This window comes from Ochotona curzoniae, unplaced genomic scaffold (assembly GCF_017591425.1).
Source record: "Ochotona curzoniae isolate NIBS_2020 unplaced genomic scaffold, NIBS_Ocur_1.0 contig_2754, whole genome shotgun sequence".
Classification (NCBI taxonomy): domain Eukaryota; kingdom Metazoa; phylum Chordata; class Mammalia; order Lagomorpha; family Ochotonidae; genus Ochotona; species Ochotona curzoniae.
In genome coordinates, this window is record NW_024465582.1 from 10,615,603 (window position 1) to 10,633,070 (window position 17,468).

General features: G+C 37.1%; 1 protein-coding gene across 1 annotated transcript in view; it reads right to left on the minus strand.

The window, feature by feature from the left end:
* Positions 1-5,408: 5,408 nt before the first annotated feature.
* The window catches only part of CDH10 (cadherin 10), a 120,810-nt gene continuing 108,750 nt past the window's right edge, over positions 5,409-17,468 (minus strand). Inside the window, exons 9-12 of the mRNA XM_040977653.1 lie at positions 15,473-15,594; positions 11,732-11,840; positions 10,605-10,856; positions 5,409-6,445 (exon numbers count right to left, since the gene is read on the minus strand). Coding sequence (XP_040833587.1) covers positions 5,955-6,445; positions 10,605-10,856; positions 11,732-11,840; positions 15,473-15,594 — 974 coding nt within the window. The 3' untranslated portion in view covers positions 5,409-5,954. The remainder of the gene's footprint in view (positions 6,446-10,604; positions 10,857-11,731; positions 11,841-15,472; positions 15,595-17,468) is intronic.

Here is a 17,468-nt window from a genome sequence, read left to right on the forward strand (position 1 = left end):
TATTCAACATCACTCTAAGAAAAATATGACGAATAGTAGTACAGTCTCTTAGGCCTCGCCAACTGTGAAATGGTTTTAAAATATTATACCTGATGGCAGAGCAAGAGAGCAGAAGAGAAAGAGGAAGATTATAGCTCAAATCTGATGGTTCACTTTCCAAATGTCCACAATAGGACCACACGAGTCAAAGCCAGGAGCCAGGAATTTCACCTGGGTTGTTCAGAGGGGCCATAGGCCATGGAACACTGGAGTCATTGTCTTCTTACGTGATGTATAAACAGGAAGCTATATCAAAAGCAGAACACTGGGACTGGAATCTGCACTCCAACATGTGAAATAGGGCTTGCACAGTACAGCTTAACTCACTGTAACACAAGGCCTACTGGCACCATAATCCTGGCAAGATGTGAAAGAGAAGGAATTTAAATAATTAAACAGCAACAACAACGACAACAACAAAATGGGGCCCAGGGCAAGGGTTCAATGCCTGGTTCTCACTTGCAAGCACCAGGACCACATGTGGGCACTAGTTCCGGTTCTGGCAGCTCCATTCCCCTCCGGCTCCCTACCTGTATCCTGGGAAAGCAGCAGATAATGGCCCAAAACTTTTAAACTCTGTATCTACATGGGAAACATGGAAGAAGCTCCTGGCTCCTGGTTTTAGATATGCTCTGCCCAGGCCAAGGTGGTCAGGCCAAGGTGGAGTGAACCAACGGATGGAGGATCGTTCTCTCTGTTTTTCCTTCTTTCCAAAAATCTGATCTACCCTTCCAATACAAGTAAATAAATCTTTTTTTTTTTTAAATGAAGCACTAAGAAAATAAACAAATGAAACAAATGCAGGGGCCAGCATTGAAACACACTGAGTTAAGCCTGCATCATGTCAGTGGAATTCCACGGAGGTGCTGACTTGAGTCCCTGATGCACCTGGGAAGGCAGTGAAGATGGCCCACGTCCATGGACTCCTATGTTACATGGGAAAACTGGTTGGAGACTCACACTTCTTCTGCCTTGGACCTAGAACAGCCAACATCCTTGCTGCTAATTGGGGAACGAAGCAGAGGATTACAAACTTTCTCTCTCTCTCTCTGTGCATAAATCTGCCTCTCTGTAATTCACTCTTTCAAATAAAGAAGTACAATAAACAAACAAACAACAAACAAGCTTTAAAAAGCCAAAATGGGAAATTTATTCCCATCATTTGCTGCAAAGATTGAATTCCATACATTAGCATTATCATTTTATTATAATAATGGGCAGGGAGATTAAATTTTCTCTTCTATTTAAAATGAGCGTTCATTCACATTGCAGACAGAGATGCGTTCTCCCTAATGGCCAACACTCGGCCAGTTCCAAGCTGAAGTCAGTCGAGAACTCCATCCAGATCTTCCCCGTCTGAAGCAGCCGTCTACTGCCCTTTGCCAACCTCACTGCTCTCAAAGATCTGCACATGTGGGAAGCTGGAGTCATATGCTGGACAGCCAAGCAGGTAAACAGGATTGAGATATCTTGATTGGAATCTTCCATACTAGGCCAAATGCCTGTGCATACTACCTTCTTGTATAACTGCTCATAAGCATGTAATTCTAAAGCATTGCAATGTAAAATTTTAAATATGTTCACTAGTATTATATGTTTAGCTTTCCTTATGTAGAGCAATGTAAAACTACACTGGGAGAAATTCTCTTGAACACTGGTTATGATTGTCAACAAGTGTTACTTGTTGGCATTCTAACTTAACATGTGACTGTACCCGTTAGACAATCTAGTAGTCATTTTTCTTATTTTTAAATTCATTTTACCTTTAATTTTTATTTTGTCATATGACATTCCTGTGGTTTAAGCATTATCTTCAGTTTTGTAAGATGTATGTATTTTTGTTGGCAAGTCAGATACACAGAAAGTGGGAGAGATAGAGAGGAAGATTTGTCCGCCGATTTACTCCTCAAGTGGCAGAAATGGCTGAAGTTGAACTGATTCAAAGCCCGGAGCCTGGAGCTTCTTCTGGGTCTCCCACGTAGGTGCTGGGTCCAGAGGCTTTGGGCTGTCCTTGACTGCTTTTCCCAGGCTACAAGCAAGGAGCTGGATGGAAATTAGGACCGCCAGGGCAAGAACCGGTGCCTATATAAGATACTCGTGCTTGCAAAGATAGGACTTTAGCCGCTAGGCCATGAAGCCGGGCCCCATTATCTTCATTTTAAAGCAAGAGTTACATCGTCCATAAAAACACTGCTGACTTTGTCATTTTTACCCTAGGATGTCAATGTTGGCTATCTTATTACTCTCAGTTTTAGAGTTTTATCTAAAAATACTAGCAGAGAACTGAATCATTTTTTGCTCTTAAGCTCCATTGGGTACTCAGAGTAGCCCTTGCACAGTTGTATTTAAGCTACTGTTCCCAAATTTGCTTTAAAGCTACAGTGGAGATAATACCACTTACCTAACAGGATCATTGTGACAATAAATGTGGTTATTTGTGGGAATCAAAATGGTCAAAAAGCATGTTTCATAAATAAACATATCACCATCACCATCCTTGTCACCCAGCTTCTTATTCATTATTGCTATCATAAATCAGTCTTAATAAACTGTAAGTTTATGAAACATTACATTAAATGTATTATTTCACCACTGACATTGCATATATTGAAACCTATCATTAAAATGCTGCCTCGTTATGCTTTAAATCATCTGGAGAATAATCTTTGTGTTTGTCTTTATTTTTCTTACCAATTCAACAACACTGAGGACCTGATAGTGAAGAATGTCTCCAGGCACAATATTAATTGCATTTGGTATTTGTAGGTATTTAATTTTCTTATGCAGGGAACTAAAGGTATAATAAGCTTATCTTTAAATAAATGAAATCATTTACTTGCCAACATAAAAAACGAGAAGTTAAATTTCACTTTTCTAATTTTGTCTCCAAAACAAGTTTATAAAAGTGCATCGAGATTGTGTTTGCTTCCAGCCAGTCATCCCATGCTGTCTGCCCAGGCTATCACTTTTGGAAAGATGATGTAAGAAAGTCTCAGTCTGTAGCTGGCACAGTTGTGCATAGCTGTTGTCAAAAATTCCTAGGCAGAGACTGTCATCTTAAAAGGTTACTGTGACATTTCTAGAATATGCTTTTTCAAATATGAATGAAACATGTTGCCTTTTTTGTTGAGGGTGGGGAAGGCATGAAACCTGACATTTTCTGCACTCCCAAAATTAGAAAACAAAGTATTGGAATGCCAAGCTTAATCAATCACGCAACAAGTATTTATGTAATGCCTGCTTGGTGCCCAGTGCCCTGTGGGAGCTAGCATTTTATCAGGTTTTACAATTTCACCCAATGTAATCTAAACTTAGAGTATTACTGTCATCCAAATTCCAGGAACCCTGGACAAGGGGGCCAATTGCTCCTTAACCCTCGGTTGAGCATATTCCCTTGCTCAACATTATTACAAATGTCATCAAATTCTGACTACAATAAAACTTAATTCTTCAAGAAATGAAAGTAAGCACTTTAATTATGTGCTTTGTGCTTAAGGTGTTAAATAAAAATGTTAAGCAAATTGCTTTTCAGTGCTTAATCCTATTCTAAGAGGAAAGTAGATGCCATGCCAGAGGCAGATTTAACTTAAAAAATAGCAAAGATGCACTGATATTAACAAAATCCTTTAGGAGAAGTTTCTTTAAGCTATATGAGGAGTGGAAAGAAAGAAAATGTAACACATTTGAATAGGATGCAGGTAGCAGAACACAGGGCAAATTCTAAATCATAAGAAAGAATGTATCTAAAAACCTTGTGATTGGGAAAGCAGAGAGACAAAGATCATGGTCAGAGTGCTAAGCTCCTGTCTCAGGATTTGACATTATACAGGAGGTTTGTTCAGATAAATGTGGGAGGGAAGTTGTTCTTCCCTACCCGTGGAGCTGTAAATGTCATGCTCCAAATTCAAGTTGATTCTACAACTGGAAAAAAATTCCACAGTTTCCCTTCCGGTTTTCTATTGTACTCTTGCCCATCTTCAATGCTTTCATATTTTTGTTGATTCATTAAGGAATACTTACAGTGATATTTTATGCATTCTTTAAAATGGGCCATTTTTCTTTCCTAATTAAGCAAGCTAAAGCATTTCTGGTTAAAATGATGTGGTTCTGTCAACCAGGATGTTGGAAAAAATATCATTCCAAAAGATTGAAATAATTAATTTTTCATTAGGAAGATGTCAACATTGCACCCTGATTTATTCTGAAAGATGGCATTTTTCTCTTTGCTAATTGGAGACCACATAAATCTTTGGTATTGTTTATCGCACACTCAGCAGGGAGCGTGACTTCCAGTCCAGGACCAGGGAAGCGCTCCATTAGTAAATAATTCATGTCCTGGAGTTTGAGAAACGAGGACTTAGAGGCATCTGGCTTCCTTGATTCTTAAAAACTTTTGATAATTAGCTGGCAATAATTTTATATTTTAATTTTTTTTTCTTTCCTATGAGTCATTCATTGACTGAAAAACAGACTTTGTTACAAAAAAAAATGTGTAATGCATTTTCTAAAACTTGACATAATTGCAATGTTGTGTCTTAATGGAATATTCAGTATTATTACTGTCATTACAAGGCATTTTCAGAATCACCACAGGAGGCAAGTATATTTTCCATTAAAGGATTATTTTTGTCTGAAATTTCTCTGAACTGTTATTGTCTATAATCTTCAACAGCACAGATATCGTGCAAAATGAGAACATGCTTCATTATTTCAGTGTCTTCGTGAAGAACGAAACGGAATGGCAGAGCTGCTGGTGTCTTCAGCGTAAGGAGAAGATGCTTTCAATTTGTTTGAATGATACACTTTTTAAAATGTATGTGTCTTGGTTTAATTTTATTTGAAAGGCAAAGTTCCCGAGAGCTAGAGTAACAAAAAGAGAAGAGCTGTGGCTGTATGAGAACAGGACAGAGGGAGAGAAAAAAGGAAATCTGTTCTTCCCTCTGTCAACGTCCAAATGCCTGTGACAGTTTGGACAGGCCAAGCCGGGACAACTTCCAGTTCTCCCATATGGGTCACAGGGACCTGGGCCACCTGACTCCTAGGGTACAAATCAGCTAGAGACTGGATTGGAAGAAGTGGGATAAAACCCAGGTACCCAGAGAGGACATTCAGGGGTCACCCAGGAGGTAGACAAGGTACTCGGCCCCTACCTACAAAGATAATTTTAGTTGTGTATAAAGATTACTTTTGAAATGAATATATATTCACATCTTACAGCCTAACCAGGTTCACAGAGAAAATCATTCTTGGACGGATCATCCTAATTTGGTTACATATTTCATATCAATTGTAGTGACTCTGGATTCTTGTTCTAACTCAATGTATTTAGTTCTTATTTTTCTTAGTGAAGAAAGAAGCTGCAAAGCAAGTAGTTGTAAAAACTGGTTTATTTTTTTTAAAAATAAATACAAAAATATAAATATAAAACATTAGCAGATAGAATTTGATGAAATGAAATTGCACAAATGTTTTGTATACCAGGTTGCATATCACACCTACTATAACCACATGTACTTCTTGTTTAATTTAATATACAGAACAGGATATACCTTAAAATTTGTCTTCTTCTTTTTTTTTTTAAAAGCTTTATTCGCAAGGGCAGGGTGTGTATCTAACAGAAGCGGCTTGTTTGTGAGGTTGCTTACGGGAAACCTATCCTGTTCATCTTTCATTTACTAAAATGGACAACACTGAATTTCCATAGCTTTGGCTCTTGGAAGTGATTAAATAAACTGTCATATATATTCCATGAGACATCCTACAAGAAAGAATTAATGGAATTAATGAACAAATTAAAAACTAGATGGGAAAAAATTGTGCTGAGTGACAGGAAAATTCTCCTGAATATCAAATATTGTGAAGCGGAGACTGCCCTAAAGTTACTTGCTCTGTTCGAACAGGACGTAGTTTGTAGGTTAAGAGTCTTTGTCGCTTTCCCCACCACCATACATTTCCGCCAGCTTATTAAACCGAGGACCCCACTCTCGGAGGTAATCATAGTTTTGGTCTCCTTCAGTAGTACCTGATTCTAATGAACTCAGGGATTCAGCAATGGAGTCGTTTCCTTCGTAAGCATAGGTTGCAAGGGAGTCGTAGGGAGGTGCGGTGGGATCCAGGTCATGTTCTTTTAGCCTCTCGTTAATGAAATCCCGCACGTCCGTGTTGTCTGGAGCCGTAGGAGTCCTCCGTGGTATAAAGAGCGTTTCTGGCATAATGTCTCGCCGGAGCTTCTTCTCCTCAATGGATGCAGGATTCCTCAGGGTGCCGATATCAAAGGCCTGCGTGTCCTCCTCTCCTCCACCCTCGTCGTTATAGCTCACGATGTTGTCTCTGATGTCCTCCTTAGACAGGATAAGAGGCTCCTTTTTCCGCTGCCTTTTCAGAGCTGCAAACAGCACCACTATAACTAGGTTCAAAAAAAAAGAGGCAAGAAGATACATTAGAGGGCGAGTCAAGACCATGTAAGAGTCAAGGCCATTCACGAGTGTGTTCTGTTGTTGTTTGTTTTTCTGACAGCTTAGAATGTGCTTGCTTTAAATCTCAGGGCAGTCAGAGTTGGGTCAGGGAAGGAGAGGATGCATGGCAAGAGTTGGAGGTGTTTAAGAACAGAAATAATAACTTCCGTTTAAAGCGATGCGAAATGTTAACAGGATCAAGTTCTGGCTCTCTCTCTCTTTTTTTTTTTTTCCCTAAATATTTAGAGGTGTTTATTGATGATAGAGAAAATTTACCACTCACATTAGGAGCCTATTATTGTTAAAAGACACAAGTCGAATTCAGTTTGAAATAAGCTAAGAAAGTCCAAACTGGGATCACCACTGTGGTGCAGAGTGTTCAGTGGCTGCTCTTGATGTCGGCATCTCATTAGACCAACAGACCGAGCCCCACCTTCTCCGCTTCCTATCCAGCCTCCTGCTAGGACGCCTGGCGAGGCAGTGAATGATCACTCCACCTGGATGGAGTTCCAAGCCCCTGGCCACAGGCCTCTTAGGGCAAGAACTGGTGTATGGAAATCTTTCTCTCACTTTCTTCCCTTTGTCTGTCTGTCTCTCTCTGTCTCACTCTCTCTCTCTCTCCACACCTGTGGCTTATAAATTAGTAAATGTATATGTCCTTAAAAAAACAGTGGTGCCCCTTTTTTTGCAGCTTGACCACAATACTGAAATCAATATTGTTTATAACATACGGAGTGCTGATTTTGCTGATGGACTGATTCTCTTTTTAATTTCTAAAAAGCAATCCCTGAACATTTAAGAAAGACTCTACTATTTAGACATGACATAGTTAAGACATTTTTGAGGTCTTCCATGGCAATGTATCCTTTTTAAAAGAAACCTGAAAAAATGTAGGATTATCTGGCAACAATGAATATATTCAAACTAATACATTGAATTAATTCCTCAAAGCGTATAGGAAGCTTGAATGAATGAATGTCAAACACTTATAAATCTAACATGTAGAAATTTGTATTGCTCAGGAAGGACACTTTCCCCCACCCCAGAAAAAATGCTCGTGATAAGCACAATTAAGTGTAAACACACGAACATGACAGCATTAGTTTCCCACCCTAATACATGATCACCAACAGTCCATTCTAATCCTATAAATCAAAGGCAGGCCAGGAATGTTTCTGAGTTGTTCTATGAGGAAGTATCTGTATTTAGTCACTTTAGATAACCGTTTAAAGTGTAAGAACTGTAAGGAGATTATTGTGCTATTTTATGAAGGGTGTCTTGAGTTCTATTTTCTCCTTTTATTGACAGCCTACACTCAATCTGTTCATGTTTAAGATTGTGTGTGAGGAAAAACAAAACACTTTTTAAAAATACCTAATAACAAAAAAAGGAAATCTTTAACCCCCTTACAATCTGAACTAAAAAAAAAGGCAGAAACAGAAAATCATTTATTCCTGAAACTTTAAAGAAAATACAGCATTTTATCTTCCTCAGATTAATGCTGCAAAGAGTTTAAGCCTCAGATTGCTTATTATCTGCCAAATTATTTTACTCAGTGAGAAGACAAAAAAGTGTCTACTAATGGAAATCTGCTAAGATTGGCTTCAAGTCCAAGTTCATTTCCTTACTTCTTGAAGTGTTGTGTATGGTATTTTTTGATTAAGGTCCGAGGGATACTCACAAAAGCAGTTTTAGGCTAATGTAATTAGAGAGTAAATTTAATTTGATTTTTAATTCCAAAGTAGTTAAAAAGTAATTTTCTCTAGGTTATAGACTCAAGTGTCATTGTTTTGGGGCAAGCAAATCAAGTAAAAGGTTAATGTAATGATTTCGGTGAAGATACAAGATAGTAGGGGCTCAAAATGTCATAAGGAGAGAAAAGATGGAAATAAACTTTAGATTCCTCTGGAAACCTACATACATGGTGATTAACTGCAATGTGCCTTGGTTTAGTCACTTGGAAATAACGTGTCTTGAAAATTTGTAACTTTCAACTCCATTATGTAAAAAAAAAAAAAAGACAGAAACCTAGATAGTAAATTAAAAATATAAAAAGCTTTAGAAATATTATGCTAATTATAGTGCTTTACTGTTAATAATATTTAAAGCTTGCTACCCTTATTCTTACTGGGGATTTTATCTTTAATATGTATTTCAAAGAAAAACTTTCCCTAGAAAGCCAAAGTATAAATCCCTCGGATAACTCTTTAGAGTTTTCAATTACTAGCCTGTTTATCATCTTTCCTCAAAATATTTTCTTATATTAAAGGCAAGTTGAATTGTAAAAGTGAAATTTACCAGTTCTCCTGCAGTCTAACAAATGTTACTCTTGTAATGTCAGGAAAATTCTCATTTTGCGTCATCTTCCCAAAGAAGCAGACATAAAATGATTGTGCATTTAAATGTGCACATTATCATTGTGTGACCTCCATAAAATTTTTAGCTGGACTTGAATATCTCATCCATTTAATGGTTAATCATAGATAAACAAATTGCCACTTAGTTAATAAAATAATGATCTATATGCATACAGGTATTATAATAAACTTAGAGAAATGGAATATTTATGAAAAAGAAGGCATAAACAAACTAAATAATCAATGACACAACAGTCAGTTTCATTATTTTAGATTCTAACCTCTTATAAAGTGTTCATCACTCTCTAATCATTATTAATAACATTGTAATCTATTCTTGTCCAGAATATTTTAAAATTTGCAAAAATGTAATTTGTTTAGCTTAATGTTATAAATATGAGAAACAGGCAATATTTAAATGCGCTTCTTTGAAATCTCTCTATCTCCTGTCAAGAGTTTGAATCCCCATTCTATCAAAGTTACAAATTTAACATTTATCTTTGTTTTGTCTCAGTGAGATCTCCTAATGTGCAATTTTTCAATTGAACTTAAGGTCTATCACACTCTTCCAAATCTTCAGTTCCTTTGATTCCGAATGGGAGTTTTTCAATTGATCCAAAAAGAAGCCAGCACAGAATCTAACGCGATACCACACTCAGGAGAGTGTCCTGGGTCAGCGGTCAGCACGCTGGGTGCTGTCTTTGCTATTTCTGCCGTGATTGGTTCCTAGAACCTACGATTCTAAGAATATTCTAGCCCGTCTCAACACCCAGCATGACCAGCAGGAAATGCACTCAGCATCTCACACCCATACACAAGTCATTTTACATTTATTTCTCCCCAGTTCCTTTGCTTAGTTCAGTCTTTTCACTGAAAGATAGGGTTTGTTTCTCAGTGTTGATTTACATCTGAATGAATTCCAGGTTACATTATGAAAAGCCTGACTTGTACTACTGTTAGAACATTCTTTATAAATCCTTATGGATGGTAACTAGTCAGGTAAACCATTGTAGCATGTAATGTTTCAGTTTATTCAAGTCTATTTTAAAACTTGTGGTTAAGGTAGAGAGCATTTTGGAAGAAGTAGTTTAACATCTGTTTATTACTAAACTCATCATAATTTGCATTTATTTATTTATAAGTGCTTTAACAATGCTTGACTTAGTCTTCTTTTTCTCTTTATTTGTATGTCCTCCGTGTTTGTCTTTGGTTTTGGTGGGTACCATTTCTTTTCTCTGTCAACAGAACATCTTTAAGTACTATTTGTAGGGTATGTCTGGAAAAGGTGAATTCTTTGAACTTTACTGTAGAAGAATTTTATTTCATTTTCAAAGACGAAAGAAATCTTTTTAACAACTTGTAGTTAAATTAGCATTTTAGAAGTATTTTAATAGCCGTCTATCCTTAAACTCCTTGGAATTTGTCTTCATTTATTCTGTTTATTTGAAAAGCAAACAGAGAGAGATTTCTTCCATATGATGTTTCACTGCTCAAAGGCCCATAATAGACTGTACTGTGCCAAACCCAAAGGAGGGAGGGACCTGGGTGCTTGAGCCTGCTGCTGCTCAAGCTTCCTGTTAGCAGGAGTCTGGCACTGGAGGCAGAGGAAGGACTCTGATATGGGATGTCAGAATCACAAGTGGCACCTTGGTCACTGGAACGAAATTTCTCCCTCTAAGAGCAGACTTGCTGTTTAGAGTCACAGTAAAGCATTCCTTATAAAAGAGATCCCGTTTTCTCCCAGGTGTCTTACCCAGCAGAATAATGATGCAGAGCAGGATGGCGATGAGAGCCCCGGTACTGAGGCCTGCGGGGAGCAGCAGGGCCTCCGCACTGCAAGACTGCATGTTGCCTTGGCTGTCACAGGCACACACCCGGATGGTCAGCGTGCCTGTGCTGCTCTGGATCGGGTAGTCGTTGTCCGATATCACCACAGGCAAGAGATAGGTACTTATTTCATGTCGGTTGAATCCATTTTTCCTGGTTAAAATTCTGGCAGTATTATCTAAAACAAATGTAATATTTATAAAGTTTTGTTTAATAATCTTGTTTCATCCTATTAAGCATGACTTAAAATAGACATAAAATAGCTTATATGAGATTGTTATAGGTTTGCCTATAAATTACACAGCGCAACCAAAATGTAGATAAGATGCATTAGCTTGAGTAATATAAGACTCTAGTTTATTATTTACTGGATTTTCAGATTCTGGTTTTATTTTATTTGCAATAATGATTTTCTGTATAACTGACTGTCCAATAAAAATAAAATAAATCTTTTTTAAAGGGATTTTCTGTCTTGCTGATTTTTCAAGATTCATTTTTAAAGATTTACTTTATTTCCATTGGAAAGGAAAATACTGGGAGGAGGAGAGACAGAGAGGACGATCTTCCGTCAGATGATTCAATCCCCAAGCGACTGCAATGGCCAGAGCTGAGCTGATCTGAATCCAGGAGCCAGGAGCCTCTTCTGGTGCAAGGTCCCAAGGCTTTAGGCCATCCTGGACTGCTTTCCCAGGTCACAAGCAGGGAGTTGTTTGGGAAATGGGGCTACTGGGATTAGAATCTGCGCCCATATGAGATCCTGGTGCGCGCAAAGCAAGTAGTTTAGCCACTAGGCTACTGAGGCGGCCCTGATTCAGTCTTTTTTATTTTTTTAGTAGTTAAAAAGATTTCTCACAAATTTCACTATTTTAAATTCTAGAAATTGAACACTGTCAAATAAGACCTTAGGACAATGTAGCATCAAGCATCAAATGAAAACAAAGTTTGTAACTCACATCGATACACTGACACATTGTATGGTTTAATAGTAACTACATTATGAGAAATATCCAAGAACATTCATTGAAATGGTACTAAACAAATCTCAAAGTTTACCTTCATTATCCTGCACCGTGAAGTTTGGGTTGACAGCTGCTAAACTGAAGAAAAATTTCTGTCCACCTAACGGGTCATCTTTATCTACTGCACTTATAGTCTGTATTAGCTGCAAAGGAGAAAAAAATATACTTAGCACATTTCCAGGTATAATGGTTATAATGTATAAGATGTTATTATGACTTTGGAGTTTTTAGAAAGGTGACATAATTTATAATATTTTGCAATTGCTATCTTTCATTTTGACTTTTTGTTTTCATTTTACTCTAGGCATAACTTGGTTTCTGGTATATACCTTCTTTACATTTAAAATTTGCTTCTCAATCTATTCAAATCGTTTCCAACTACACAAATGGCAATGCTAATTTGTGTAAATGTGCCATAAACAGTCAGAATAAAAAAAAATCAGTTGGAAAGAAGGAAATGAAACTAGTCCCCTAGCTCTCTACCTAATATATTTTGCTTCAACTAAACAAAAATTCACTTTGATCCATTTCTACTAAAAAGATATTGCCACAATTAGGAAACATACAAAAATGAGTAATATCTATATTGATTTCAATAATATGAAGAGACAAAAATAAGGTTTGGTTTGTTTTCTGGGTTTTTTTTTCTTTATTTCTTTATCAAAAATACAGTCAACTGGTTATAATCTATCAATACCTGGAGGGATGGGTCAGTGACCACAATCTTTGTGGAACAATGAAGGGATGTTAGGATAATTCAAGTTGAGAAATGGTCGTTCAGATTCATTGTGGTTTAGTTTCTTCTGCTGAAAGGCTGGGGGTTTCTGTGGGTGATTAGAATTCCCCTTGTTTGGGCACTGTGCGCTGTTGTCAGTTGTTCAGAAAGCATCTCAACATTGTCGGTTTGGAGATGTGAGATGAAATTGTTTTTGGTGTCATGAGGGCTTGGCTGCTATTTGGCTCTGTATTTGTTTTTTAGTGTTTGTATTAATTTGGTTAGATATCATTAATAAATGCATATAAGTCGTGTTCCTATCCGTGGAGATTCCTCAGAAATTTTGCTATGAAATTAAAATGCAGTTTTTCCCTCCGGATATTTAACAGCATTTCTTTTTAAGATTCCTTTCTCTCATTTAAATGGTGACAAAGAGAGGGTGAAGAGGAAGAGAGAAGGAGGGAGAGAAAGAAAAAGAAGAGAAAATTCAAATTTCTTATTCACTGGTCTACTCCACAAATAGCCACAGTAGCTGGCACTGGACCAGGTCAGGAACCAGGCATGTCGTGAGCTGGGGTGGGGGTCTCACATGGATTGCGGGGGCACAGGTACTCCCCCAGGTCTCTCCAGTGCAGTAGCAGGAGCAGCAGAGTACCTGGCATGCAGTAGCATCCCAGCCATACTGACAGCACTCCTGAGACCAAGCTTATTAAAACATAGTTTATTGGAAGGAGGAATAGACATGTGCCAGGAATGATACAAGAACAAAAAAGTAGCTAGGTCCGTCCTGTTCCTTATTCACAGGTGAAAGTAGTCAAGTAGCCTTGCGTAGGCACTGGAGAGCAGGATTCACAAAGTCTTTTACAGGTTGCAGACTTTCCCAGGACCAAAGTCTTTGACTTATGCTTAGGTCACGGAATAGGCAATAGCAGGGAGCAAAAAAGAGGAGAGTGAAAATTACTTTTATTTCTCTCTTCTCATTCCATCTACACACCAAATGAATGGAATTATTCCCCAGGTTTTGTCCTTGGAAGTACTAAACAGCACTGAATTTGCAGCTGTTGGGAGGACTGAAATAGTACATAAATAACTAAAGCACATTCGAAGTCCTAAACTGCTGCTTCTCTGCTAGGAGGAAGGTGGACCACACAACTAAATAAATTTCTTAAAAGCACAGGAAATTCATCTAAATAAGCACTGAGATTATGAGCTAGGTTGGATGCTATAACAGAATTTTTATGAGTAAATATACAACTTTTTTTTTGAGCAAATGCAACCAGACTAGTAAACAACCAATGGTCTATCACAAATGCAACAAATAATATAACATTTATTAATCATGTTCTCCTTATCAATTGGGTCAGGACGGGCTACCTGCTTTTATTATTACAGTCATCTTTCATTGCATCATTTTTCTTACATAGGCCAACTAAATTTTAAATGCCTAGGAAGTAGGAAGCACTATTAAGTCAGTAATAAGTTTAAAAAAAAAAAAGTTCTGTGGAAAGCAACCAGTTGGGACTGATGTTACTGCTGCTGGTTTAAAGAATTCACTGATTCAGCAGATGAGTTAGCTAAAGTGAGCAGAGTTTTTGTAAACACTTCAGGAGAACAATGGGCAAGAGGACAATCACACGACAATTGCTTTCATAAGGGACTACAATCCAAGGTATAAACTTGTAAATGGCAGTTCCTTCTTAGAATGTGTTTTCTCCTGGTCCAACAGGTATCCCAGCTAAGTGATTCATGTTTCCAGGTGAATCTGAGGAGTTTTTAGGGACTTTCCCAATCAGCCAAATACTCCACAGAGAACTTTCTACAAATGCCACAAGTACAAAAACATGTATTTTTAAAATTTTGAAAGTATTTGTCAATCATTATTGCTAATAATTGTTCTGTTCTGAAAGGGTATCTCTTAAACATCGAATAGAAGAACCACAGAGCAAGTGAGGCATGCAGCAGTAGCAAATTTATTTCTGAAAACCTCAACTTATATCATGCTGAGCCTGCCAAGCAGAGAACTATCTGGAATAGCATTTTTAGGACAAGCGTAGTTTCATTAAGAAGTAACTTGGAAGCAGCTAAGTCATTTAAATATTCCAAATTAAACATTTCCATAACATTTTCAAGTAAGAAAAATGAATCCAATTGCAGCAATTTCACCATTTCAAACAATAGACAGGCTATTGAATACTTGTTAGCATCTTTTAAAGGAAGAATCTGAGTTATTCCACAATATAATTTGCATAAAAATGTAACGACGACACTGATTTTTATAAAGAACATCAAGTGATGTCAAAACACAATGCAGTTTCACCACGGCTCCTCTCTCTAATAGAACACATTTGATTCCCAATTATTATTTATAACATGCAGCTTCCTTCTGTGAAGATGGCACTCAAACCAATTAAGGGCATTTCTTTCAGACACATAAGCTGAAGCTTTTCAAACAACAAAATGAGTCCATCGAGGAAAAGACTTCAAGAATTATAAACAAAGCTGAAGTAGGAAAAATGTTTTAAAAGATTTAAGCTAAGTCATTAAGCTCCTTGTGGGCTGTTGCAATGATGGATGCAACATATAGGACTACGAAGCAAATTTGACTGCCCCTATTCCAAATCATATTTGCATTTACAGAGCATTTATTCAATGTTTTGCTGAACTCATACATCTGTCCCCGTGTTTCTTCCAAATTTAATTTCCCATAAGCTTAGCAATTATCAATATTTATCTAGTGTCATGCCAGGAATTCAGGGACTTGCTTTACCTTTCTTAAAAATCTTATAACTGAGAGATGTCTTACAATTTAACTCTCAGGACAATGATAAGATCTTAATGTTATCACTGTCTTCAAACTTTAAAAGGAAATATGAAGCCTAGGATACTTAATATATTTTCAATTTTAGACCCCATTGTCAAGGTTTTTTTTTTTTCTTTAAATTACAGCATTATTGAGAAAATAATGAGTGTTTGTATCTCTGTTACTCATTTCTCTCAAGAATAAGGAAAAAAAATGCATATGTTGAGCGCACAGTGAAAGACCGCGCACGTGGTCCTCACCTGTCCTGGCCTGGCGTTCTCACACACAAAAGTGTCATAGAACACAGCGAAGTGTGGGGCGTTGTCATTTACATCTAGAATTCTCACGAAAACAGCCACACGAGTCATTTCTTTGGGATTATCTGGAAAAGAAGAACGTTTGTGTTTAGAGATACATTTGTATACCGGATTTCATTTACACAGGCCTCTTGAGAAGCTTACTGTATGTACTTGTATCGTTGAATCGTTACCATTTTGGTTTAAATAAGCATTTAAAAAAATTATTTACTTTCTCCAGGCCACTCTCTCCTAAATGAGAGTCATTCTATTAGAACCTACTGCATTGTCTACCTAGATCAAAAATGTATTTCAACAGCTAGTCCAAATTTACCTTTTTATTTATTATTAATTTTTTTTATTCTTCACTTTATTCTATTCTGTACATATGGGGACATGGACTCCAGCCCCACTGACCTTGGCCTGTAGTACTCTATGGAGAATAAAGCACCCTATGTACTTGAATTCACCTTCTAGAAATTACCACACATTTGAGCTAACTTTGGGATAAGGTTGGGATAACTTTGGGTTCTGGTTTTTCCACTGATATGGAAGCAGGGAAAGCAGGGACAAACACTTGAGGATGCCCCACACATCATGAGTCTCTCCAGGCACATGGAACACCTGAGCCTTGGAGCCATTTTGAGTGTTGACCAGGAGATGGGTGATCTCTCTGTCTGTCTGTCTGTCTCTCTCTCTTTCTCCCTCTCTCCTGTCTCTAACTCTAGTCTCTCTTATGTTACTCTTTCTTTCAAATTAAGCAATAGATATGTAAGAAAAACAAATGTGGCACACTGTTACTAACTTCACAAATTGATTTGAAAACATACAGTGAGATAAACAGCTCATATATGCTGTGAATATAATCATCAGCGATTCTGACTCAGTTTTGCATAACCATTTCTCATTTCTGAATGAGCATAACAACATATACTATAACCATTTTTTTTGTTACAAATGCTCAAAATCAAGTACATAAAATTCTCCCACAAATATACCTTTAAAACTGTTTTGATTTATAAATGTAACTTGAAAATAGATAGGTCTATTTCTATATATTAGTTTTGGATAATTTATCATAATTGCAGTTTGCTCAATTATGTTTTTTGAGATATTCTACTTTTAAAAGTACTTTGACATCTCAAATTGGGGTTATAAGTATTGACCTTCGTGATATTAACATTACAGCCTTTGCACAGGCTAAACGTGTGTGAACTTTGGCAAAGTCAAGCTTAAGGGCAATACAAAAGCAGAAAGGAAATAATTAGCTAAAAGCAAAACTATTCAAAAAATAAAGGAACGGAGACATGAGCAAGCTAATTAAAGGGTTTCTACCAATATGGGCTATGAGTAGTAACACGTTTTGAGGTTTATCTGAATTTTAAACGTCACCTAAATAATTTTCTGATACCAATTAAAACACACCATCACATATAGATAAGGAGTGTATCGCTATGCAAAAATAATTTATTCTACCATTTTGTCCACATCATTGCAATGTTATTAGAATAATTAAATCAGCATTCTAAATACAATAGGTAACAACTGATTCCCACTTACATTTATGAAGGGATGTAGTTAAAAAAGGAGAGAGACAGTATTCTAAATTTATCTGAAGTGTGATTATCTTCCCTTCTGCTTCAATTAAAATATAAAATGTATCTTTGACACATTTTTAACTAAATTCAGCACTCTTAACTCACAGATATACTCAGTTGTCAGAATCATATTTTTTCTATTTGATAATAAAATGGTGTATTTTGTTCACTTTCCAACAAGTTGGGGCATTAATAGTCCATGTCGGAGCCAGTGCTGCGGCAGCAAGGGATAAGCTGACACCTGCAGAGCAGCACCCCACATTGGCTCCAGTCCTCCTGAATGCTCTAATTATAAACCTGCTCCTTCAATGTATGTCTTGGAAATCAATGGAACAAAGCCCAAGGGTTTGAGCTTCAGCAAC